This window comes from Crocuta crocuta, unplaced genomic scaffold (genome assembly GCF_008692635.1).
Source record: "Crocuta crocuta isolate KB4526 unplaced genomic scaffold, BGI_CrCroc_1.0 scaffold415, whole genome shotgun sequence".
Taxonomy (NCBI): Eukaryota; Metazoa; Chordata; class Mammalia; order Carnivora; family Hyaenidae; genus Crocuta; species Crocuta crocuta.
This window is the reverse complement of record NW_027531525.1, coordinates 71,539-91,900: the sequence shown is the minus strand read 5'-3', so window position 1 is coordinate 91,900 and position 20,362 is coordinate 71,539. Positions and strand designations below refer to the sequence as shown.

Below are 20,362 nucleotides of genomic sequence, written 5' to 3'. Positions count from 1 at the left end.
CGGAGTCCAAGGCCTTCTCTGCCAGCTGCCCCGGGGCCTTCACCATCCCGCGGCCTACCGGGGCGGGCGTGCACTGCCAGGAGCCCCGCAGGCAGCTGGCGGGTGGGCCCTGGGGGGGAGGCCTGCCACAGTACGCCACCTTCCCCAGACAGTGCCCTCCAGGGCGCCCCTACCCTCAGCAGGACTGCGTCCCATCCCTGGAGCCAGGCAGCCACTGCAAGGACGGTAGCCACAGGGCCGCGCTGCTGCCACCCCCCTTCCGCGTGGCCGATTCCTACAGCAATGGCTACAGAGAGCCCCCCGAGCCAGATGGCTGGGCCGGGGGCCCCCGGGGCCTCCCTCCGGCCCAGACCAAGTGCAAACAACCGAACTGCAGCTTCTATGGACACCCCGAGACCAACAACTTCTGCTCCTGCTGTTACAGGGAAGAACTGAGGAGGAGGGAGCGGGAGCCGGGCGGGGAGCTGCTGGTGCACAGGTTCTGAGGGGGGCGCCCCGGAGGGCAAGGGGGCTGAACAAAGAGAGTTAAGCTCAACTAACTGGCTCATCGAGATGCAGCCCCCACGCAAATGGGGCAAATGCGGTAAGGTCGGTGGGAGCCCTGCTAGGAACTTTGAGGTGTGTGCGCCCCGGGGAGCCGCAGGCTGGCGAGAGCGGGGCAGGCCGGCGCGGAGGGCTGCACTGGGCCTTCACCTGGGCCTTTGCAGGTCTTGGTGGGACTGAGGAGGTACGGGGGTGGGGGGTGGGGGGAGATGGTGATTCTGTCTCATGACTGCTTGGGTCCCCCCCAGGGCTAAGGGGAGAGAGGGGACGGTTTAGTGTGTGGGAGTGGGGAGGTGGGCAGAAGTCGGGGGGAGGAGCAGGCAGAGGCGGCTCTCAGTCAATAAAAGACAAAACAGACCAAAGTTCTTGTAGGCTGGACAAAAGCACATGACCGTGGAGTTGGGGCGTGGAGGGAAATTAGATAAATTTGCTCTTGATTTGAATTAAGGTAGAAATTAGGGTTGGTTAAGTTCTTCCTCCTGAAGGATCTGGAAAGACTAGGCAGTAATGTGTGCTCACCGGGGCTTGTTAGGAGGGGCTTGGTTTAAATTGGTTTATTGAGATGGGAGAGGGAAGACCTTAAACAGGGAATCCTTTTGGTCTCGAGTTTTATTTCCTTCTAAACAAGTCCTCGGTCATCTGTTCTAGTCAGTGAGGAGACTGCTGATTGCGCCGCTATCTTTTCCTCATCCTTTGTGAGGACTGAGCTCAGCTAAGTTAAGGTTGTGATGTTTTTAAAACGACTTTAAGTTTATTAAAAAAAGAAAAATAGTTCCCTCTGGGGAAGGGGAGAGGGCTGGGAAGAGCAGCTGTGGGGCAGGATCTTCTCCCGGTGAGCGGGCGCACGTGGCCCTTTTGTTACTTAGCAATAACCACACACTGGGGGGAGCACACCCCGCGAGGGCCGGGGGCAGGATAGACTCTTGGCCAGACTGTTTTAAACAAAACCAAAAACCTAAATAGAGCACTACCATCTTCTGCTGCTGCATTTCCGTAGAAAGCAACTTATTTTGACTTTTTATTTTAGGGAAAAGAAACAAAGACCCCAGTGAGCAAAAATGTTTTGAAAAATGATTTTTTTTCTTCCTATTTAAGTGATTCTTTCTCCTTCCTCTACTTGTGGAGAATGAACTTAACATCCCGGCTTCTTTTGTTAAGCCATAGCTGACCTTAATCTGTGGTTAGTTTATTAAAATAATTAAAAACATACTTTGTAAGAAGACATATTTTTGATAATAGGATTGATATTAAAACTCGGGGTTAGGGGTTAGGGGCAATTTATAAAAAAGGTAGTTAGAGAAATATATTTTAGTGAACTGTAACCACAGATCACAGATTACTCCCCATGAGCTGATCTGTTCTTGGGTTTCCCCCGTCCCTGACTCAGCCCTGTTCCCCAGGGGGTGGAGTGGACCTGTGGACACAGAATGAGGGGGGATGGCTTCTTTGCATTTTGCACAAAGCACAAGTCTGGACAGCCTTCACTCTGGCCAGCACCATTTCTAAGAGCTTTAAACTGGAGGACCTATCCTGGGCCAATTTTCCTTTTTCTTTTTTTTTTTTTCCTGGGGAAAGAAAAATCAACTATGCAATTGTCTAAACCCCTGGGTGCATGTGAGGACGGGGAGTAAGGGTACTTAAGTGTCCAGAGTGTTAACTGGGGCTTTTTCTGTACGTGGATTTCTCTTTTGAGAGATGTACTCCCAACCCTGCTCATGGAATGTAATCCCCACATCTGCTCTAAGTCAGCCGGGGGCCAAATGCGTGTGTCGGGGACCTGGAACAGTCAGGAAGGTTGTCACCCTGTAGTCCCCCTCAGTAACAGCCCGTCAAGACCATCCTCTTCATTGGAACCGCTCACAGTTTAGAAAGGTCACTCTCCTCAGCACACCTGAAAGTCACTTATTTTTCAAATCTGATAGGTCTGTTGATTTAAAAATTTCCTGTGGCTGTTAACTCTTAGGCTTTTATTTGGAAATAGGATGGTTTTCAGGAAGCAATGAGGTCAAAGGAGGGGCTGTATGTATTTCTGGGCAGGGCTGGGCAGGAGATGAGTACTCCCCTTGGGTACAAAATATAAGGGGGATCGAAACACTCAGTAATTCAGATGATGTTTTAAGGCAGTATTTCAGAAATACTGCAAAAAAATCCATAATGAATAAAATATCAAAATCTTGAAGACAGATCCAACAGGACTGAGATTAGGGTGAGGGAAGTAAGCTGAATTGAGCAGGCTGAATCCCGTCTTTAAAACTTTGATACTTAGTTCACTGTGGACTTTTTACATTGGTTTTGTCACAGAATACTGCATGAAAATAGTACGCTGGTTACTGAGTTTGGAGGACCCCTTACATTTTGTGCCAGGAGTGAATGCCTTGCTCACCTCACCCCGTCTCTGGGGTTAGAACCACACACACGGGTGAGACTACCGCCTCCGGAACCGCTGTCCCCTGTCCCCTAAGTGCACAGGAACGACAGGGGGCTGGCACCTGGCACACTCACCCTGCTTTCGCAGAGACACCCGTCTGCAGCGTAGGGTTCTGGCCTGGACCAGGGGTTTTCCCAGAGAATAAAACCAGGAAAGTTGTGATTCTCCACTGGACTGCTGTGTTTGGATTTGATTTGTTACTAGATTCTAGTTGATACTTTTGTTTTTAAAAACTGAGGACAAATGAACAAAAACAGAAACCTCATGTCATGTTTGTTTTTGTTTTGATTTATAAACTAACCAATCCCAATTCCTTTTGACCTCAAATAAAAATGGTGGAAATTCTGGGGGTGTCCTAGGCGTATGATAAAACGGCTTTATTTAGGCCCTAAGGCCTTTTATTCAGAAATAAATTATTTTTGTTTAATTTGGGAAGGTAACTATTTATTGAGGCATTAAAAAAAATTCTCCATCCTAAGGATGAGGGGCCCTGAGTCCAGGGACGTTTTGCTGTGGGGCCGCATGGACTGTTGTGCTTTATTCTTTTGAGGGGGGTGTGTGGGATGGAGGGCGAGGAATAATGCCTGGGAAATGGCAACAGGCTGTGGTTGGTTTGTGGTATTTGGGGAAGCTGAGGGGGTGGGAGAGGCGAGCCCATGCAATTACTGTGCTGGGGAGAAGGGAAGAGAGGGGTAGGGGCCTGAACCCCCATGTGGGCAGGAACGGGTGGGTAAGGAAGGGGATGCGGGTGGTGGGAGGCAGCCCCTGGAACCCTGGCTGTGGGATGGGATCTCTCAGGCTTACGTAAGTGCACTTAGTTCCTTTGCTTCAGGGCACTGGGGTATTTCCTGAGGTTTTTACTGGAGAGGGGAGATAATTTGGGGTTATTTTTCCCCCCTTTAAGACAGCGCTCCCCCTCCACCCTGCATTCTCCACCCTGCCCTTGATGGAGCACGTATACTAGAGGGGAGGCCTCCAGATTCCTACCTTAAATGTGCTCATTTTGTTGAAAGTTAAAAGGTTTAATCAGAAGTTTTCCCCTCATACAGGATTCTATCAACAAAATAAAAAGATTATATAAAACCGTTTTTGTTAAAAGAGTCCATCTCTGCGTGGGGTGGGGACGGCGTTAATCCTGGCCGGCGGTGCACAGAGCCCAGGAGGGAGCCGAAGGGCGCACCCTCTCCGGTTGGCTCAGTTTCTCCCAAGTGAAACTGAAGCTCACAGGCCAATAAAACAAAAATCGGCAGTGACTCCGTATTGTGAACTTGGGAGGGGTCCCGAGGCAGGAAAACGGCGCTGCCCGGAATAATCTCGGAGAACCTAGCTTTCGCCGGTCTCGCTCGTTCCTCAACAACCACACAGCCGAGCTTCCAGGCACGTTCCGTCTTTGCCGGTAAAGGAGACTCCAAGAGGCTTGTCCCTGAGTGAGTTGGGCACCAGTTACTCTGGACTCTGTCCTCTTCTTTCTCCAAGCAGTCAGGGCCCCAGACACACGAGAGAAGACGGGATTAGAAGCCCCTTCCTGGCCTGCATCACCTGCACCCCAGCTTTTACCCGCCCCCCTCCCCCCGTCCGCCAAAGGCTCTTCAGCTGTAGATTCAGGGAGTCATCCAGGCACTCTTGTGTCTCTCACTGCGGATGCCGGCCCGCAGGTCGTAGTGTCTTGTCCCCGTACGTCAAGTGGATGAACAAAATATTTATTATGACGTAGCCGCTCCAGGCCACCGCCCTTCGCTGGCCACGTGGGCAAGGGGCGGGGCGGTGGAATTGAGGAACGGAAGCTGGCCGCCCGCAACGTGCGGACCAGTGGGGGGTGGGGAAGACCTTGGCCTCTTTCTGTGCTTATAACTGGATCTGTGACTCATCCTGTGAGTCACTCAGCTCCACCTCCCTCCTCCAGCTGCCCCTCCCAGCAGCCTTCACTCTTGGCACAAACTTGCAACCAGACCAGGATTCTGAAAATGGAAAAATGGGATACAGCCCCTTGCGTCTCCGTCCTTCCCTGCATCCACCAAAACCTCCACCGGTGTGTTCGCCCTCAGCTGCTGCCCCTGTGCGTTCCCTGTGCCGATGCGAGCCACCCGCTTCTGCCTGCCTTCCACCGCCTCCCATTCCCTTGATGTTTTTCTCTGGATTCCGCTGCTGCTGCTGTACCTCAAAATATTAGAGAATAGAATGAGGCTCTTGAACGAGGGGTGGTGGGCAGAAGGAAAGCGGACGATGGGCATTACAAACGGCGGCACACCGCTCTTGCCACTGCAAGAGACCTTGGGAAGGATTTCTTCCCCAGACGATTGAGGCGCGTGGAAAGTAGGTGGGGTTGGGGGTGCTTGGCAGCTTTTAGGACTTCTAGAGTAAGGCTTCTGGGCCACCTTCCTAGCAGGTGTATGCCTTTGTTCCCAATTAACTTCCTGTCTCACAACATCTTCACTCTTTCCAGAGTAGCAGCCAAGACAGGGACCTTTCAAAGCTGAGGCCGGAAGGGTGTGTGTGCTGAGGGGAGGAGAGCGGAGTGTCGCTTTGGAGAACTGGGGCCCCCACCTAAGGACTACTGCCTCTGTACAGACTCAAAAGCCATAAACAGCAGCTCGTTAACCCTTACTTTGTATTCCATTTCCTGTCTTTTTCGCATCTAAATGCCAATTTTTGCTTCCTACCAAGGCACCATCCATCAGCTGCAGTTCCTTTATTTCCCTTCTAAGGTCCTCCCCACCCACCTCTGCTTCTCTAGTTACAGGGGGGGAGAGTAGGGGGTGGGGCCACAACTGCTAGAGGTTTCTAGCCCTCAACTTTCAAGGGCCTGAACATGAATCATTTATTTGGAGATCTGGTGTCTGAGTTGCAGGGAGGGGTCATGTACCTAGAATGGGCTCTAGTTTTCCACTGGTGAGAGAGAGAGAGAGTGTGTGTGTGTGTGTCTGTGTGTGTGTGAGTGGTAAGAACTTTTCCTTGGCATCCCCCAACCCCAGCACTTGCACATAAACACACCTGTACTGTGTCTGCGTCCTGGAGATACTTCTGTTTCTCTCCTCAATACTGTCACCGCGCCCTCCACACTAGGTATGTTCAATGCTCTCTGGAGAAGGCCATACAAAATGCTTTTAACTCAACTCCCCTCACTTCTTGGGCTTCTCCAGGCAAAAATCCCCCCAGGTCCAATTTCCTGCCACCTTTCCCGGGTGTGTCAGGGGCGGCAGCAAGGAGGCCTGAACTGCCTTTGCCTTCCTCCCACCACTCCACCCCCTTCAAGAAGACAAAAAACTAAGTCCAGATTATCCCAGTTTAATATTCAGCATTACTGCTCCCCTCAAATAGTTTCCAATCCTCCTCAACAGAAAAGGCATAGGATCTGGGACTCGGGTAACGAATCTGGGTTTTTTTTCCCCCAGTCACCCATTTTTTTCCTCACCTTTTCCAGGCTCCTCCACTTTCTCTCCACTTTTCCAAAACTGTGTGCATTCCCCTTTAAGGGGCTGGGCATCTCTCCCGCCCTCTGCAGAGTCGACTGAAGTTTCCGAGCAGCCTCCTCTAGCTGGGTTGGACACACCTTTCGAAGACCCCTAGTCGAGCTCCATGCACCACAATGGGCTCTTTCCCATAGTGCTGTCCCCCTGCCCCTCTCCCTGACCTCCCTCTTCTCAGCTACAAGATTCAGCCTGTCCCCAAGGGGCTGGAGCATCCTAAACGTTTCCCACCCTTCACGGCTCTGTCCCCGGATGGAGCCAGAGAAATGTGGTGGGGGGGCCGGGGCCAGAGTTTCAACATCGCCCCCCAGAAGGAGGAGCCAGAGATGGGGGTAAGGAGAGGAAACTTGGGCCTGGGAGGGAAGGGGACCGTGGACAGGAGGGTGTGAACGAGGAGGATTTGGAGATAAAAGGGGGGTAAGAAAAAGATCCAGAAGAGGAGGATGGTGTGTCCCATATCAACTTCGGTTGATGGACCTCGGTCTGTCTTTTTCACAGTCTCAAGTTCACTGTCTCATTATCCATTAACCAGCCCCTCCCTTTGCTGTCTGCCAACTGGGTCCTAAGCTCCCTGACAGCCACTGAACCCCCACCCCCCACCACCGAAGGCCTGAGTGCAGGCCTCTACTGGTGGCTGCTGAGCTGAGCCCAGACCCCAGGGTTGGGGAGGTCCGGGATTAAGCCCACGCCCTTTGCAGCTCTCTGGGCCAAAGTGTGTCGGGCGGACCGGGATGCTGGAGCCCAGGAGTCGGCAGCTTGACGGTCACGTGGCCTCTGGATGCCTCCCAGGTAGTAGCTTCCCTTTCAATACTTCCAACCTGCAAAGACTCTTCCACGTTTCGTTCTGCTCAAGTCTCGCTTCAGCCTTCACCAGAGATACCTCTGTATTCCTCTGCACAGAGTGCTTCTGCCTGAGGCTTGCTCTTTTCTCTGTCCAGAGCTGACTAGGAACATGGACCTTGATGATCCCTGTTGTCTTGACTCTGTGACTCTATCTCATTTCCTTATTCAATAGCATGAGTGCCTCCTCTGTATAAAAGAATACAAGTGATCTCCTCCTAGGCTTTCATTATGAGGGGTTAGGGGAGGATCTTAATCTTCCCTCTTTAGTTCCTCCTGTCTCCGAGGAGTCGGTGTACACCAGTGTGGGCGACACTGGGAAGAGTCATAACCTGGCTTTCCTTCTTCCCCTGTAGGGGAGCAGATCCTAGCATGGGCCCCAGGGGTGAGAAAGGGACTGGAGCCTGAACTGCCTGGAACCCTGATCTGCACCAACTTGAGGGTCACCTTCCAGCCCCGCGGATGGCAGCGGAGTCAGGTGAGAGGGACAGGGCGATGGAAAGTATGGTTAGTGAGAAATGGATAGGCGAGTCTAGAAGGATTTAGACAAGTGGGACAGGGAGAATTATGCTTAAGGGCTGTCTTTTGAATGTATCAGGGATAGTCAGTCGGGATGATCTCCAGGGAGGTTAGGGGTTGCCAAGGTAGGACAGTGAGCAAGATTCCAGATGTCTTCAGCACCAGTCCTGTGCTTCCTCTAGGAGACTCCCTTGAGCAGGGAATACGATTTTGCCCTGGTCAACATCGGGCGATTAGAGGCTGGTAAGCGGGGGCTGGGGTGTTTGTGAAGGGGCTCACTGGGGGCTCACCCTTCCTCTATTCTCAGAGGGCAACAGGGATGGAATGGGACAGGCCGGGAGATGTCTCATAGAGAGACTCTAATCCATGACTGCGCTGCTTTCTACCTCTTGGCTTCAGTGAATGGCCTGTCCAGAGTCCAGCTCCTCCGCCCAGGGTCCCCACTTAAATTTATCCCTGAGGAGATTCTCATTCATGGCCGAGACTTCCGGCTGCTCAGAGTTGCTTTTGAGGCTGGAGGACTAGAGCCTCAGGCCTTTCAGGTAAGAGACCTTCAACCCAAGGACTCCTCTTGAGAGCCTTGGGATCCTTTCCCTGGCATTCCCATGCACCCTCCCTCCCCCAGTCTCCTAGACCCCTCTCATCAATTCTGCCTGCTTCTCTCCTCAAGGAGAGGCTAAAAGCCTGGGGTAAATGATAGCAAGAGAGTAAGGGGCCTGAATTCTAGTCCCGGGCTGCCAGTTAATCAGCAGTGTGACAGCGGGCAAACTTCTTCCTTTGAAAAACAGGGAGGGCTGGAGGAGATTGTTCCTGAGAATTCACATCCTGTGCTTCTGTGATTCTGGATGTGTTTTCCGGAACCCAGTCCCCGTGACCCGTGGAAGCTCCCTTCCTCGGCGATTATCTTTGCTGTTCTCCCATGTCTCTGCTGGTGGCAAAGACAGTTGAGCAACACATGGGCCCCCTATCATCCTCGACACTTCTTCAGTCTGAGCCAAAAGGCTGGGATGCGCTTTCCTCCACAGGTGACCATGGCCATTGTCCAAGCCAGAGCTCAGAACAGTCAAGCCCAGCAGTATGCAGGCATACCCCTGAGCAAGGCTGGTGAGTGAGGGTGCTTCAGGGGAGGGAACGGTAAAGAATCGGAGAGAGCAGAGGCTGGCTGAAGACAAAAGAGCTGAGAGGCTCTCTGGTTCCTCTTCCTTCTTTCCTGTGCCTCACTGCTGTCCTAGGCCAGAGTTCGGGGTCCAAACAACCACCTATTCCCCTCTTGGAGACATCAGACGACTGGGAGACTGAGCGGAAAAAGCAGGGGGCCAGGGGCTGGAGGGTCAGCACCGTCAATGAGAGGTTCGACATAGCCACCAGGTGAGCCTCAAGTCCACTCCGACCGCTGCTGCCCTCCCCGTCTTCCCCCAGTTCTTGGACCCTCTAAAGCTAGGGCTTCCCTCAAGCTCCAGCCTCAAAGCTATCCCCCTTACCGCCTAGATCTCTAAACTTGAGGTTCCTTGGAATAATCCCCTCCTAAGCAACTTCCTTGTAATGACAGGTTTGCATTATAATGAGGTCACTGAGGCAAGCTGTGACACACTCTCAATTTCACAGCCTCCCCCGTTACTTCTGGGTCCCTAAGCGAACTCTGGACAGTGAAGTCAGGAGGGCATTTGGACACTTCCATCAGGGCCGTGGACCGGTCAGTAATAAGCACCAGGGTGATGGTTTGGGATGAGCTGGTTGTGGGGGGTGGGGGTCAGGGAGGTCAGTGTGGAGGGAGGTCAGTGTGGTGGCAGGGGTGGGGCTAGGAGTTTCTCCATGGCGATCCTAACCTCCCGCCATCTAAAGCGCCTGTCCTGGCATCACCCTGGGGGCAGTGATCTTCTCCGCTGTGGTGGCTTCTACACAGCCAACGACCCTAACAAGGAGGATATCAGGTGAGGGGAGGTTTGATGAGCAGAATCAAGGGTTGGAGGTTCAGGGCAGACTCGTTCCCTTACATTGTGACTCCCTCCCCTCCAGAGCAGTGGAGTCAATGCTCCAGGCCGGGCATTCGGATGTTGTCCTGGCAGACACGGTGGATGAGCTGCCTAGTCTTGCAGATGTCCAGCTTGCTCACTTGAAGCTCAGGGCTCTTTGCCTGCCTGGTGAGATAACCTCTGACCCCTACCCCATCCCTAGGTCTGCTGACCCTAACCTGGTTTATACCCTTTTGCCTGTTACAGACGGGTAACCCTTCAGCCCAATCCTTCATTTTCTATTCAACTCCCACCTCCCACAGATTCAGATTTCTCGTCTACCTGACCTCAAAGTAGTCTTTTAACAGCTTTATTGAGATATAACTTACATACCATAAAACCCACCCTTCACCCATCTTGTTTGGTGAATTTTAGTACATTTCCAAGGTTGTGCAACTATGTATAATTTAATTTTAGTAACTTCATGGGCAGATCCTGAATCATGCATCCCGAGTTCTCCCAATCTCTGTCCTTCTGACCCCTCTACTCTCTCTCAGATTCCTCTGCAGCTGAGGAGAAATGGCTCTCAGCCCTGGAAGGAACACGATGGTTGGATTATGTCAGGTACTGTCTCATTTTCTAGCCACGATTTAGAATTCAACCCTCCCCAACCTTCTGTTAACTTGAACTCCTAAATGGCCTAGCACTAATTCTTCTTTCCCAAGAAGACTCTTTTGCTGCTCCTTAGGAGAAGGGGCAGAATTTTGGAGTCGGCCTCTATTCCATCCCATGACCTATCACTCCCTTCCTCCAGGCTTAGCATTCTTCTCTCCTTTTTCTCACCTGCCCCACTAGGTCTTGTCTTCGAAAGGCCAGTGACATCTCGGTCCTAGTGACATCCAGGGTTCGCTCTGTAGTACTACAAGGTGAGTTTCTTGGGTTAACCTACTCCATTCCTTCCTTTTTCCTTTATCCACTCAACTGGGAGGGAAACCTGTAAGTCTTCCTTGCCCTCTTCTAGTGCTAGTATCCTCTCCTGTTACTAGGAACTACCCACGGGCCCTAACTCATTCTTCAGTGCTACCTGTGCCTCATAGTAGTACTACTCCTACTAGCTGTAGTGCTATTATCGCTTGTGGTCCCTAACAGTAGGGCTCTTCACCTTCTGTTCTCGTCCTTCCATCAATGGATGGTGACTGGGGTTGGGATGGGAAGGACAATGTAGAAGCTGGTCTGAGATTTATGATTCTACCTCCTGCACATGAAGCTGGGTATTTCGATCCAGGTGGAGTCTACGGACTGAATCATTCAAGGTCTTTATTTTCTCTTCTGTTTGCCCTCTCAACACTACCTACCCAAAACTTTAACCCTCTGTGCCTCTCTCTTCTTCTTGCCACATTTCCTTTTCTCATTTTCTTCTGCCCTAGTTTCTTGGCCCCTCTTCTTTGTCCCTTCTCCCTCTTTATCACCCAGAGCGCGGTGATCGTGATTTCAATGGCCTCCTCTCTTCACTCGTCCAGCTGCTTTCAGCCCCTGAAGCCCGAACACTGCTTGGCTTCCAGTCACTAGTGCAGCGAGAGTGGGTGGCAGCTGGACATCCCTTCCGGACCCGACTTGGGGTAACTAGAGCCAGTGAAGAGGTGAGATCATTTTGGGAGAGTACTGGGGGGAGGTATTACCAAAGATGTAAGAGGATGAGAAAACTATATAGTGTACTTCACTGGAGGTGAAAGTGGGTTAGAAGGTTCCTGAGATTAGGCTGAGCTTGAAGGGAGACCTAGATGAATGAAGCACCACAACCCCCTACTAACCTCAATCCAGATTTCCATTCCCTGACCTTAGGGGCCCTGTCATGTCTCTTGTCCCTCATCACCATCCTCCTCCTCTATTAGGTGCCCACAATCGCTCCTAACCTCGTAATTTCCCTCCTCAGGCTCCAGTGTTTCTCCTCTTCCTTGATTGCGTCTGGCAGATCCTCCAGCAGTTTCCAGCTGAGTTTGAATTCTCAGAGTTTTTCCTTCTTGCTCTTCATGACAGTGCCAGGGTTCCTGACACCCTCACATTCCTGACAGATACTCCCTGGGAGCGTGGAAAGCAAGGCGGACAGGTCAGTGACTTCCATTTTTGATTGGTCTTTTCTTTTCCTGGAGAAGCACCCTCTGAAGTTTAGTTTTAATTAATGGGAAGTGAGGTCTGCGGATGGGAAGGGGGGAGGTTGGTGCTCATTCTCATGACTGGACTTTCACCCTACATCTGATTCCCAGAGGAAGAGGTGAGCGTTTCATGATTTCTATACAGACTCGGGAAAGGGATTATTTTTCTGTTTAACCATCGTTTTTCTTGTTTTTTCTGTCCAGTTCAATTCCTATACACAAACCTATACCCCAGGGTACTGCCCACCCCCTGCTGGGAACTCTGTTAACTCACAGCTGTCTGTCTGGGACTGGGAGTTACGCTACAGCAGTGAACAGATACTACAATTCCATAATCCTGGCTATGACCCAGAACACTGCCCAGATTCCTGGCTTCCTAGACAGCAGGTGAGAAGTCTACACTTCCTAAATTCCCTTGCCTTTCTCACAGGCTAATCCTACTAGATAGGGAGAAGTGGAAAGACACAATGCCTGAGTTCCCCAGGGAAAGCGGCCCCACACTTCCTCTGTAGCTGTCACATGTCTTGCTCTTTATGACAGTGCCAGGGTTCCTGACACCATCACATTCCTGACTGTCCCCAGCAAGGCAGAAATCCTAGAATAGCACAGAGGGCATCCTTCTTGTTCTCATCTTTATTAGTTTTTCTCTTACACACCTTTTACAAGTTTCCCTAAAATTGACTTTAATGAGACCTGAGGCCTAGCTTGAAGCCTATTAAGAGAGTTCTCTGGGGGAGGCCTGTGGTTCAGTCACTAAGGCAGTTGTGAGTAGGTGGCAGACAGACATTTCCTTCCTGACCCATTTTGGGGAAAGTGGGGTCATCTGGTTTCTAGGTTGCCAGTTGAATTCTCTTTTCCCTTTAGCCAAGCTTCATGGTTCCTGGACCCCCCAGTTCCGTGTGGCTCTTCTCCAGAGGGGCCCTGACTCCCCTGAATCAGCTCTGTCCTTGGCGCGACAGTCCCTCCCTGCTGGCAGTCTCTTCTCGTTGGCTCCCTCGACCAGCTGTCTCCTCTGAAAGCCTGGCTGATCAGGAGTGGGGGCTCCCCTCACATTGGGGGGCTTGCCCCTTACCCCCGGGGTTGCTGTTGCCTGGATATTTGGGACCCCAGATCAGGCTGTGGAGACGCTGCTACTTGAGGGGAAGGCCTGAGGTCCAGGTGAGGAGGGGAGATCGGGATTGGGAGTAGGAGAATGGGTTTGACTACTAAACCAGATGTTTTGGGAGAAACCAAATGTTTCTAGGAGCTGGAAAAGCAAGGGGCTGGGGAGATAGAGAAGTGAAGTACTATTCCTGTTGGTATCAAAGTGGATAGGTCTGAGAGTGTGTACATGATGCGAATGCAGACAGCTTGTCGCTCAGATCAAGTAGAACAGTTGGAGGGGGAAAAGAGAAAGATGCCAGCGGTGATGGTAACTAGACTTGTCATGGGGATCACTTTGTAATGTGTAAAAATATCAAATCACTAGAATATGCACCTGAAACTAACAGGATGTTGTATGTTAATTATCCTTTAAAGAAAAAAAAAAAGATGCTAGTAGTGGACAGATCTCAGAAACAGGGAGCTAGAGCTACAATAATATTCCTCTCTGCCTCTCTTCACCCCCTCCCCAGAAAGGCCTCTCGGCTCCCACAGTCTCTGGCCTCCAGGATGAGCTATCCCGTCTCCAGGAGCTTTTAAGGAAATGGACACCAAGAACATCTCCTGAGGATCACTCCAAGAAAAGAGACCCAAATACCATTCTCTCCCAGTCCCGTTGAAATTACTGTCTTTCTTATGGGCACGGCAGAGGGCAGTCCAGGGTGAGGGAGCCTTCTATCTTCCGATTTTTCTTATCTGGTCTTGCGGTCTCAGCTTTTGACATTCCAGCGCTCAATAGGCTCACTGACCTGACTTTCTGTTGCAGATGGGTGGTGCTAACCTTCCCTAATGCTGGCCCTGTCCTGTTTGGTTCCCCAAGATAGGTTTCTTGTGGTTTGAAGAATTAAGAAACGAAAGCAACCTAGAACATTACCTTTTTTTCAGGGCAATTTCATCTCCTTGGATATCCAACTGTTAAAATTGTGAGATGAGAAATGCTATTCATCAGTCTTAACACAATGGCCTACAGACCTCATTCTCACCTCCTCTTGTTGCTTCCTTAACCCCAATTTCTGTTTCTTCCCTGAGTATGCAGTGGGTGTGTGAGGCACTGTCTCTTCCGATTGTATATTTTATATACTGACATTTCTATTTAAGGAGTTCATTAAAGCACCATATTTATACACACATTGCTGGCATTCTCTCTTGTGTCTGAATAAAAGATCCTAGGTAAGGGGTGGCTGGGTGGCTCAGTCGTCATTTAAGCATCTGACTCTTGATTTCGGCTCAAGTCATGAGCTCATGGCTTTGGTGCTGAGGTCCGCATCTGGCTCTGCGCTGACAGCAACTTGGGATTCTCGATCTCTTTCAAAAACAAACATTAAAAAGATCCTAGGTAGGAAAGTGATGGGTGTGAACAGGGAGAGGATGGCACCCATCAGATCATCCTTAAGGAAATCAGGGGATAGGTCAGGGGAAGTCACCCGCAATTGAGTTCTCTTTTAAGGAGCAGATGGGGCGAAAGACGTTGTTGCCGGGCCCAGGGTGTTCTGAAGGTTGAAACTGAGGCCTCTCGGCTTCACTGTCAACTACCCTTCAGCTCTGGTCACTCTCCATTTCTGAACCCCAAGTTCCCGTTAGCCGCCCTCACAGCCACCACGAGCAATAAAGACTAGGTGAGCTAACAGTCAGCGGTCCTCTCCCCTGAGGGAAAACGAAAGGCCTCAAGCCCAGGCTGGGGCCGAGGCCACCGCCGCCCGGGCGCTGTGGACCGGGGTGGAGAGCCGCCCCCGCGTCTCAAGACGGCAGAATCCTTGAGGTGGGGGCGTTTCCTCAGCACACCCTTCTCTGGGGAGCAAAAGGATCGTTTGGCAACAAAATATAAAAAAGTAAAGTTCTGTTCCTTCAGTTCCTGAATTTACATCTTTGGGAGCTCTAACGTCTAGCATGGTCTTATGAGGGGCTAAGCATTCCCACCCCGCCTTCCTCGGAGCCTCGCACCGCCCGCAGTAGCAAGTTCTCACACACCAGTCGCATCCAGTCTCCGCAGATCCTAAGATGGCCGCGGCCGCTTCCGGTTCCTCCCCCGCCGCGGCCCCGCCTCCCGCCCTCACGGCCGCGTTCGCCCCGGAAGCGGAAGTATGCCTGGGTTCAGAGGGCGGGACTGCTGCCTGGAGACGGCGGGAGCTCTTTCGCCATGGCTGCCGGGCCGATCTCCGAGCGGAATCAGGGTGATTGGAGGGGATGAGCCCGGAATAGGCCCGGGGGGAGCTGGGAGGCCTCGACTGGGGCTGGCAGTGTTTTCGCCTGGGCGAGAGATTGGGCCCCCCGGAGGGCGCGAGCCCGGCCCCGGTGCCTGCCGGGGGTGGGGGGGGGGTGGCCGAGCGTTAGGCTGAGGCCTATAGGTGTGGTGCTCTCTGGGCCCAATCCTTTCTGCCTTCCCATTCAAAAAACAAACCAAAGAACCCCGCAGAAAACAAAAGCCGAAACCAAAAACTGAATAATTCACCAAGAGAATTTGCAGCAGAACCTTTAGATTTCGGAGGGCTCTTTAGTTCCTGGAAAGAGGGAGGTATAAGGGTTTAACCGAATTTTCTTGTTTTCTCTTTGCTCCTGTATTCCCTCTCCGCTCTCACCTCCCCCGCCTGTCACCTCCTTTCCTGCCATTATTTCGTCCTTGTCCTAATCTCCCATCCTCTAGATGCCACTGTCTACGTCGGAGGCCTGGACGAGAAAGTTAGCGAACCATTGCTGTGGGAGCTTTTTCTCCAGGCAGGGCCAGTAGTCAACACCCACATGCCGAAAGATAGAGTCACAGGTCAGCACCAAGGTGAGTACATGACAGGAGGTGCCTTTCTGTATTGAAGGGACAAACCGTTGTTGGAAGGCTCCCGATGTTTTTGGAATGAGTTACCTGCAGGTTCTTTTTCTTCTCTTAATTTTGTTCAGAGAGAGAAAGAGAAAGAGAGCATGAACAGGGGAGGGGCAGAGAGAGAAGGAGAGTCCTAAGCAGGCTCCACATTGTCCACGCAGAGCCTGATGTGGAGCTTACACTCATGAATCTTGAGATCCGTGACCTGAGCGGAAATCAAGACTTGGATGCTTCACCCACTGAGCCACCCAGGAGCCCTTGCAGATTCTTTTAAGCGTAGGCCCCCCTGCCGGTTTCTGGAACCATTCCCGACTGAAATGAAGTTATTTCTCGTTCCTCGTGTTTTGGAAGGTGAATGAGTTCTACCCCGTTTTGAATCGCTGACGTTGTTCATCTGCGCTCTTTTACTCCCCAGGCTATGGCTTCGTGGAATTTTTGAGTGAGGAAGATGCCGACTATGCCATTAAGATTATGAACATGATCAAACTTTATGGGAAACCAATACGCGTGAACAAAGCGTCTGCACACAACAAGAACCTGGACGTGGGGGCCAACATTTTCATTGGCAATCTGGATCCAGAGATTGATGAGAAGCTGCTCTACGATACTTTCAGCGCCTTTGGGGTCATCTTACAAACCCCCAAGATCATGCGGGACCCAGACACAGGCAACTCCAAAGGTTACGCCTTTATTAATTTTGCTTCGTTTGATGCCTCGGATGCAGCTATCGAGGCCATGAATGGGCAGTATCTCTGTAACCGCCCTATTACCGTGTCCTATGCCTTCAAGAAGGACTCCAAGGGTGAGCGCCACGGTTCTGCAGCTGAACGACTGCTGGCCGCCCAGAACCCGCTCTCCCAGGCCGACCGGCCTCACCAGCTGTTTGCCGATGCGCCCCCTCCGCCCTCAGCCCCGAATCCTGTGGTATCCTCCCTGGGCTCCGGGCTGCCTCCACCAGGTAAAGCTTTTATGCAGAACACTTTTGCCTTGGGTTTGGGGTGTGGTGGGGGGGGCAGGAAGAAGGAAAAAGGACCCGATGCAGGGGGACATGGAGTCCGTAGGTGATGAGAAAGGGATTGAGGGGTGAGAGCTGTGGTGGGGAAGAAGGTTGTTAGCTTTCTCGAGGAGGCTGAAGTTGTTGTCCTGAGGGGCCCGGTGTTGCTTCTGATTTGGGGGAGCCAGGAGGAGGGGTGAGAGCTTGTCCTGCCTGACGAGGCCGGATCAAACAGGCTCTTTAAAGACATGCTCTTTCCCTGTCCTTAACTTTTCTTCCATTTCCCCCATAGGCATGCCTCCGCCTGGGTCCTTCCCACCCCCAGTGCCGCCTCCCGGAGCCCTTCCACCTGGAATACCCCCAGCCATGCCCCCCCCACCCATGCCCCCTGGGGCCGGAGGACATGGCCCACCGTCAGCAGGAACCCCGGGGGCCGGACACCCTGGACACGGACACTCACATCCTCACCCGTTCCCACCCGGTGGGCTGCCCCATCCAGGTGGGTGTTCTTTGCTGGGAACGGAGGGAGGAGCTTGGCGGAGGAGCTCTGTGGCCGCTTGTGCTGCTGCCCTTGTCCCTCACCAATGATAATAGAGTCCCAGAGCTCAGCTTTCCTTCAGACCTTTTTTCATAAAAACAAACACAAAGTACTGTTCTTTGTGTTCTTTGTGCTGAAGTAAGCTTTAACGACTACCACCCCGTTTCCACATTCTTCTGTTTTTCTAGAGAGTATAACTGTACTTGCTTTTTTTCCCCCTTTAACTTAAAAAAAATTTTTTTAATGTTTTATTTATTTTTGAGAGAGAGACAGAGTATGAGTGGGGGAGGGGCAGAGAGAGAGAGAGAGGGAGACACAGGGTCTCAGGCTCCAGGCTCTGAGCTGTCAGCACAGAGTCAGACGAGGGGCTCAAACTCAGGAACAGCAAGATCATGACCTGAGCCGAAGTCAGACGCTTAACCCACAGAGCCACCCAGGTGCCCCCTCCCTTTAACTTACTTCGTTTTTCTTCTCTGACTTCTACCCTAAAGCAGTGACCTACTTGCCAAATCTAGGGGACACTTCCATTCCTTACCTGGTTTGCCCTTTGGTATACGTGAAATTGGCCATATGTTGTCCTGTTTGAAATGCTTGTCTGTCGGTTTTACTGGATTCTTCATCGATCTCTGACTCCTCAGTCTCAGCCGCCTTCATGGCTTCTTTATCTCTCCATGGAGCTGGGTTTTTATATTTGCCTCTCTTTGCATAGGCCCAGTACTTGGACATGGATGCCTCCTAGATCAGTGTCTCTGGTCTGTAACTCTTAATCCTGCTGTGTGACGGGCTGCTCCACTTTGCCACCCTCCCCTTCAAACCTGCCCCTCCTCCAGTATCTTTGTTCTCAGGTGCTTCATTGAGAAATCTGAGAGCTATATTATTTTATTTTTTTTAATGTTTTTTGTTTATTTCTGGGAGAGAAAGACAGCGTGAGCAGGGGAGGGTCAGAGAGAGAGGGAGACACAGACTCTGAAACAGGCTCCAGGCTCTGAGCTGGCTGTCAGCACAGAGCCCAACGCAGGGCTCAAACCCACGAACCGTGAGATCATGACCTGAGCTGAAGTTGGCCTCCGCTTAACCGACTGAGCCACCCAGGCGCCTCTGAGAGCTATTTTAAACTGGTTCCTATCGCCTCACTCTAGATGCCAAGTCTCATGAATATCTCTGAAGTTGGCCCCCACCGCCAGCGCCCTAGGTCAGCCCCCTCATACTATGTCACACCTGACTTACCGGAGTAGTTTTCTCATGCTTTGACTCCATTTTCTCTATCTCTGATCCACTTGCACGGAGTCATTCTACAACACGGGTGTTCACACACCCTCGCTCAGAATTCTTCTGTTGCTCCCTTTTACCTGAAGAGTAAAACTCAACACTTGTCACCATGGCATTCTAGGCTTTTCGTGACTCGGTGCCCGTTCATTGCTCCCTTGACTGTCCGCTGCTGTGTAGTTGTCTGAGTTACTGGTTTTCTGCAAACACCCTATGCTGTTGGATGCCCCTGTGATTTGCAGCTGCTAGTTAATGTTCGCTGCCTGGAATGTTCTGTTCCACTTCTTTGTCCACTTGAAAGATCCGTACTTACTCTTTAGAATCCGATCTTTGCTCGGACGGGGTCTTTGCTCCCTTCCCAAATCCTGTCCTTGGAATCATCGCTCCGTCTGTTCCATACTCTTGCAGCACCATTACGGCGTCTCGGTCGTGGATGGCGCAAGTGAAGTGGGTGGCTGATTTGTTTGTGACCTTGGAATGGGGTTGAGGATAAGGGCACTTTGTACCAGCCCTGTTTTCCACACTCTTCTTTTCCTGACGTCACTTCTTTCTCTGTTTTGCTCTCTTTTTTTTTTTCCATTTTCTTTGCCCTTGGTATGCCTTTTGTCTCCTTTTTCTTTGTGTCTATTTTTTTCTCATAGGGATGTCCCAGATGCAGCTGGCCCACCATGGCCCTCACGGCTTAGGACACCCCCATGCCGGGCCCCCAGGCTCCGGGGGGCAGCCTCCCCCTCGACCGCCACCTGGGATGCCTCACCCCGGACCCCCTCCAATGGGCATGCCCCCTCGAGGGCCTCCGTTTGGATCTCCCATGGGTGAGTAGGCTCCAGCCACCCCCCCTCATCCTTGAATAGCCTACCCTTGCAGCTTCCTTTGTCACACTCCTGTCCCCCGCCCTTCCTTTCATTCACATTCCTGCTCACGGTCTCCCGCCGGCCTTCTCTGTCCAGCCTTCTCTGTCCGTTTTCCCAACATCAGCTATTGCCTCTTCGCCAGCGATTACCAAGTCAGTCAACTTTCCATTTCTTGTGTGCAGGTCACCCGGGACCTATGCCTCCACATGGGATGCGCGGGCCTCCGCCGCTGATGCCTCCCCACGGCTACACCGGGCCTCCACGACCTCCCCCCTACGGCTACCAGCGGGGGCCCCTCCCTCCGCCCAGACCCACCCCCCGGCCTCCGGTGCCCCCTCGTGGCCCACTGCGAGGCCCTCTTCCGCAGTAATTTCTCATTTTCTCGCCTCCTGTTCTATGTTCCTAATATGTTTTCAAGTCCTTGGACCAATCAGAGTTGCTGTAGCTCCTTAGGGCTAAGGCGCTAATCCCTCTCAGGCCTTTTTTTTTTTTTTAGTGTCGTTTTTCTTCACAGGAGGTTTTATTCTTTTTTTTTATGTCAGTCCTAAGCATTTTGCAAATGCGCAGAGAAAATAAAACTAAACTCCTTGTTTATTCTTTGTGCTCTTTTCCTCTGCAAAGTACCCTCTCTCGTTTCTCTCAGAAGAGACATCAGTATATTGGGATAAGAACAGTAAGGTCGGAGGGAGGGTGCTTATTCTGTGTTTAAAAGGCTTGCATTCAGCTTAGCAGCCGGAAGCCCAGTGCCTGCGGCATGGGAGCGGTAGGCGAGGACGGAAGTGAAGTTCCTGGGCTGACGCGCCCGGAGCCAGCGGCGTGGCCCCGTTTGTAACGGTCGTAGGTTGAAAACCGCTCT

The 20,362-nt window shown here is 51.8% G+C and overlaps 3 protein-coding genes and 1 long non-coding RNA gene across 4 annotated transcripts in view; 3 read left to right on the top strand and 1 right to left on the bottom strand.

Annotated features, from left to right (window-relative positions):
• The window catches only part of OTUD7B (OTU deubiquitinase 7B), a 34,270-nt gene extending 33,735 nt beyond the window's left edge, over nt 1-535 (top strand). Inside the window, 2 exon segments of the mRNA XM_077772637.1 lie at nt 1-7; nt 10-535. The exon segment at nt 1-7 is cut by the window's left edge and continues 675 nt beyond it. Coding sequence (XP_077628763.1) covers nt 1-7; nt 10-485 — 483 coding nt within the window. The 3' untranslated portion in view covers nt 486-535.
• A 2,872-nt stretch (nt 536-3,407) lies between these two features.
• Nucleotides 3,408-13,979, bottom strand: LOC144238753 (uncharacterized). The gene is made up of 3 exons (XR_013337199.1): nt 13,917-13,979; nt 11,663-11,828; nt 3,408-4,436 (listed from the first exon to the last, which is right to left on the bottom strand). It is a non-coding gene; the product is annotated as an uncharacterized LOC144238753 (long non-coding RNA).
• On the top strand, nt 4,724-13,923 carry MTMR11 (myotubularin related protein 11). Its single transcript, XM_077772636.1, is given in 19 exon segments — nt 4,724-5,000; nt 6,393-6,770; nt 7,137-7,227; nt 7,635-7,756; nt 7,980-8,040; nt 8,197-8,339; nt 8,823-8,901; nt 9,030-9,165; nt 9,403-9,490; nt 9,640-9,728; nt 9,814-9,938; nt 10,307-10,373; nt 10,605-10,675; nt 11,223-11,389; nt 11,683-11,856; nt 12,107-12,289; nt 12,767-13,060; nt 13,516-13,650; nt 13,652-13,923. Coding segments are annotated over 18 exon segments (2,148 nt in total). The 5' UTR covers nt 4,724-5,000; nt 6,393-6,704; the 3' UTR covers nt 13,709-13,923.
• Nucleotides 13,980-15,133: 1,154 nt separating the features above from the next.
• Nucleotides 15,134-20,100, top strand: SF3B4 (splicing factor 3b subunit 4). The gene is made up of 6 exons (XM_077772592.1): nt 15,134-15,213; nt 15,684-15,812; nt 16,270-16,812; nt 17,141-17,347; nt 19,294-19,467; nt 19,689-20,100. The coding sequence occupies exons 1-6, from the start codon at nt 15,180-15,182 to the stop codon at nt 19,874-19,876; spliced, it is 1,275 nt and encodes a 424-aa protein (XP_077628718.1). The 5' UTR covers nt 15,134-15,179; the 3' UTR covers nt 19,877-20,100.
• The last annotated feature ends 262 nt before the right edge of the window (nt 20,101-20,362 follow it).

Coding starts and splice junctions, on each gene's coding strand:
- SF3B4 (XM_077772592.1), top strand. CDS start 15,180: ATGGCTGCCGGGCCGATCTCCGAGCGGAATCAGG. Junction 15,813..16,269: donor AGTCACAGGTCAGCACCAAG/GTGAGTACATGA, acceptor TTTACTCCCCAG/GCTATGGCTTCGTGGAATTT. Junction 19,468..19,688: donor TCCGTTTGGATCTCCCATGG/GTGAGTAGGCTC, acceptor TCTTGTGTGCAG/GTCACCCGGGACCTATGCCT.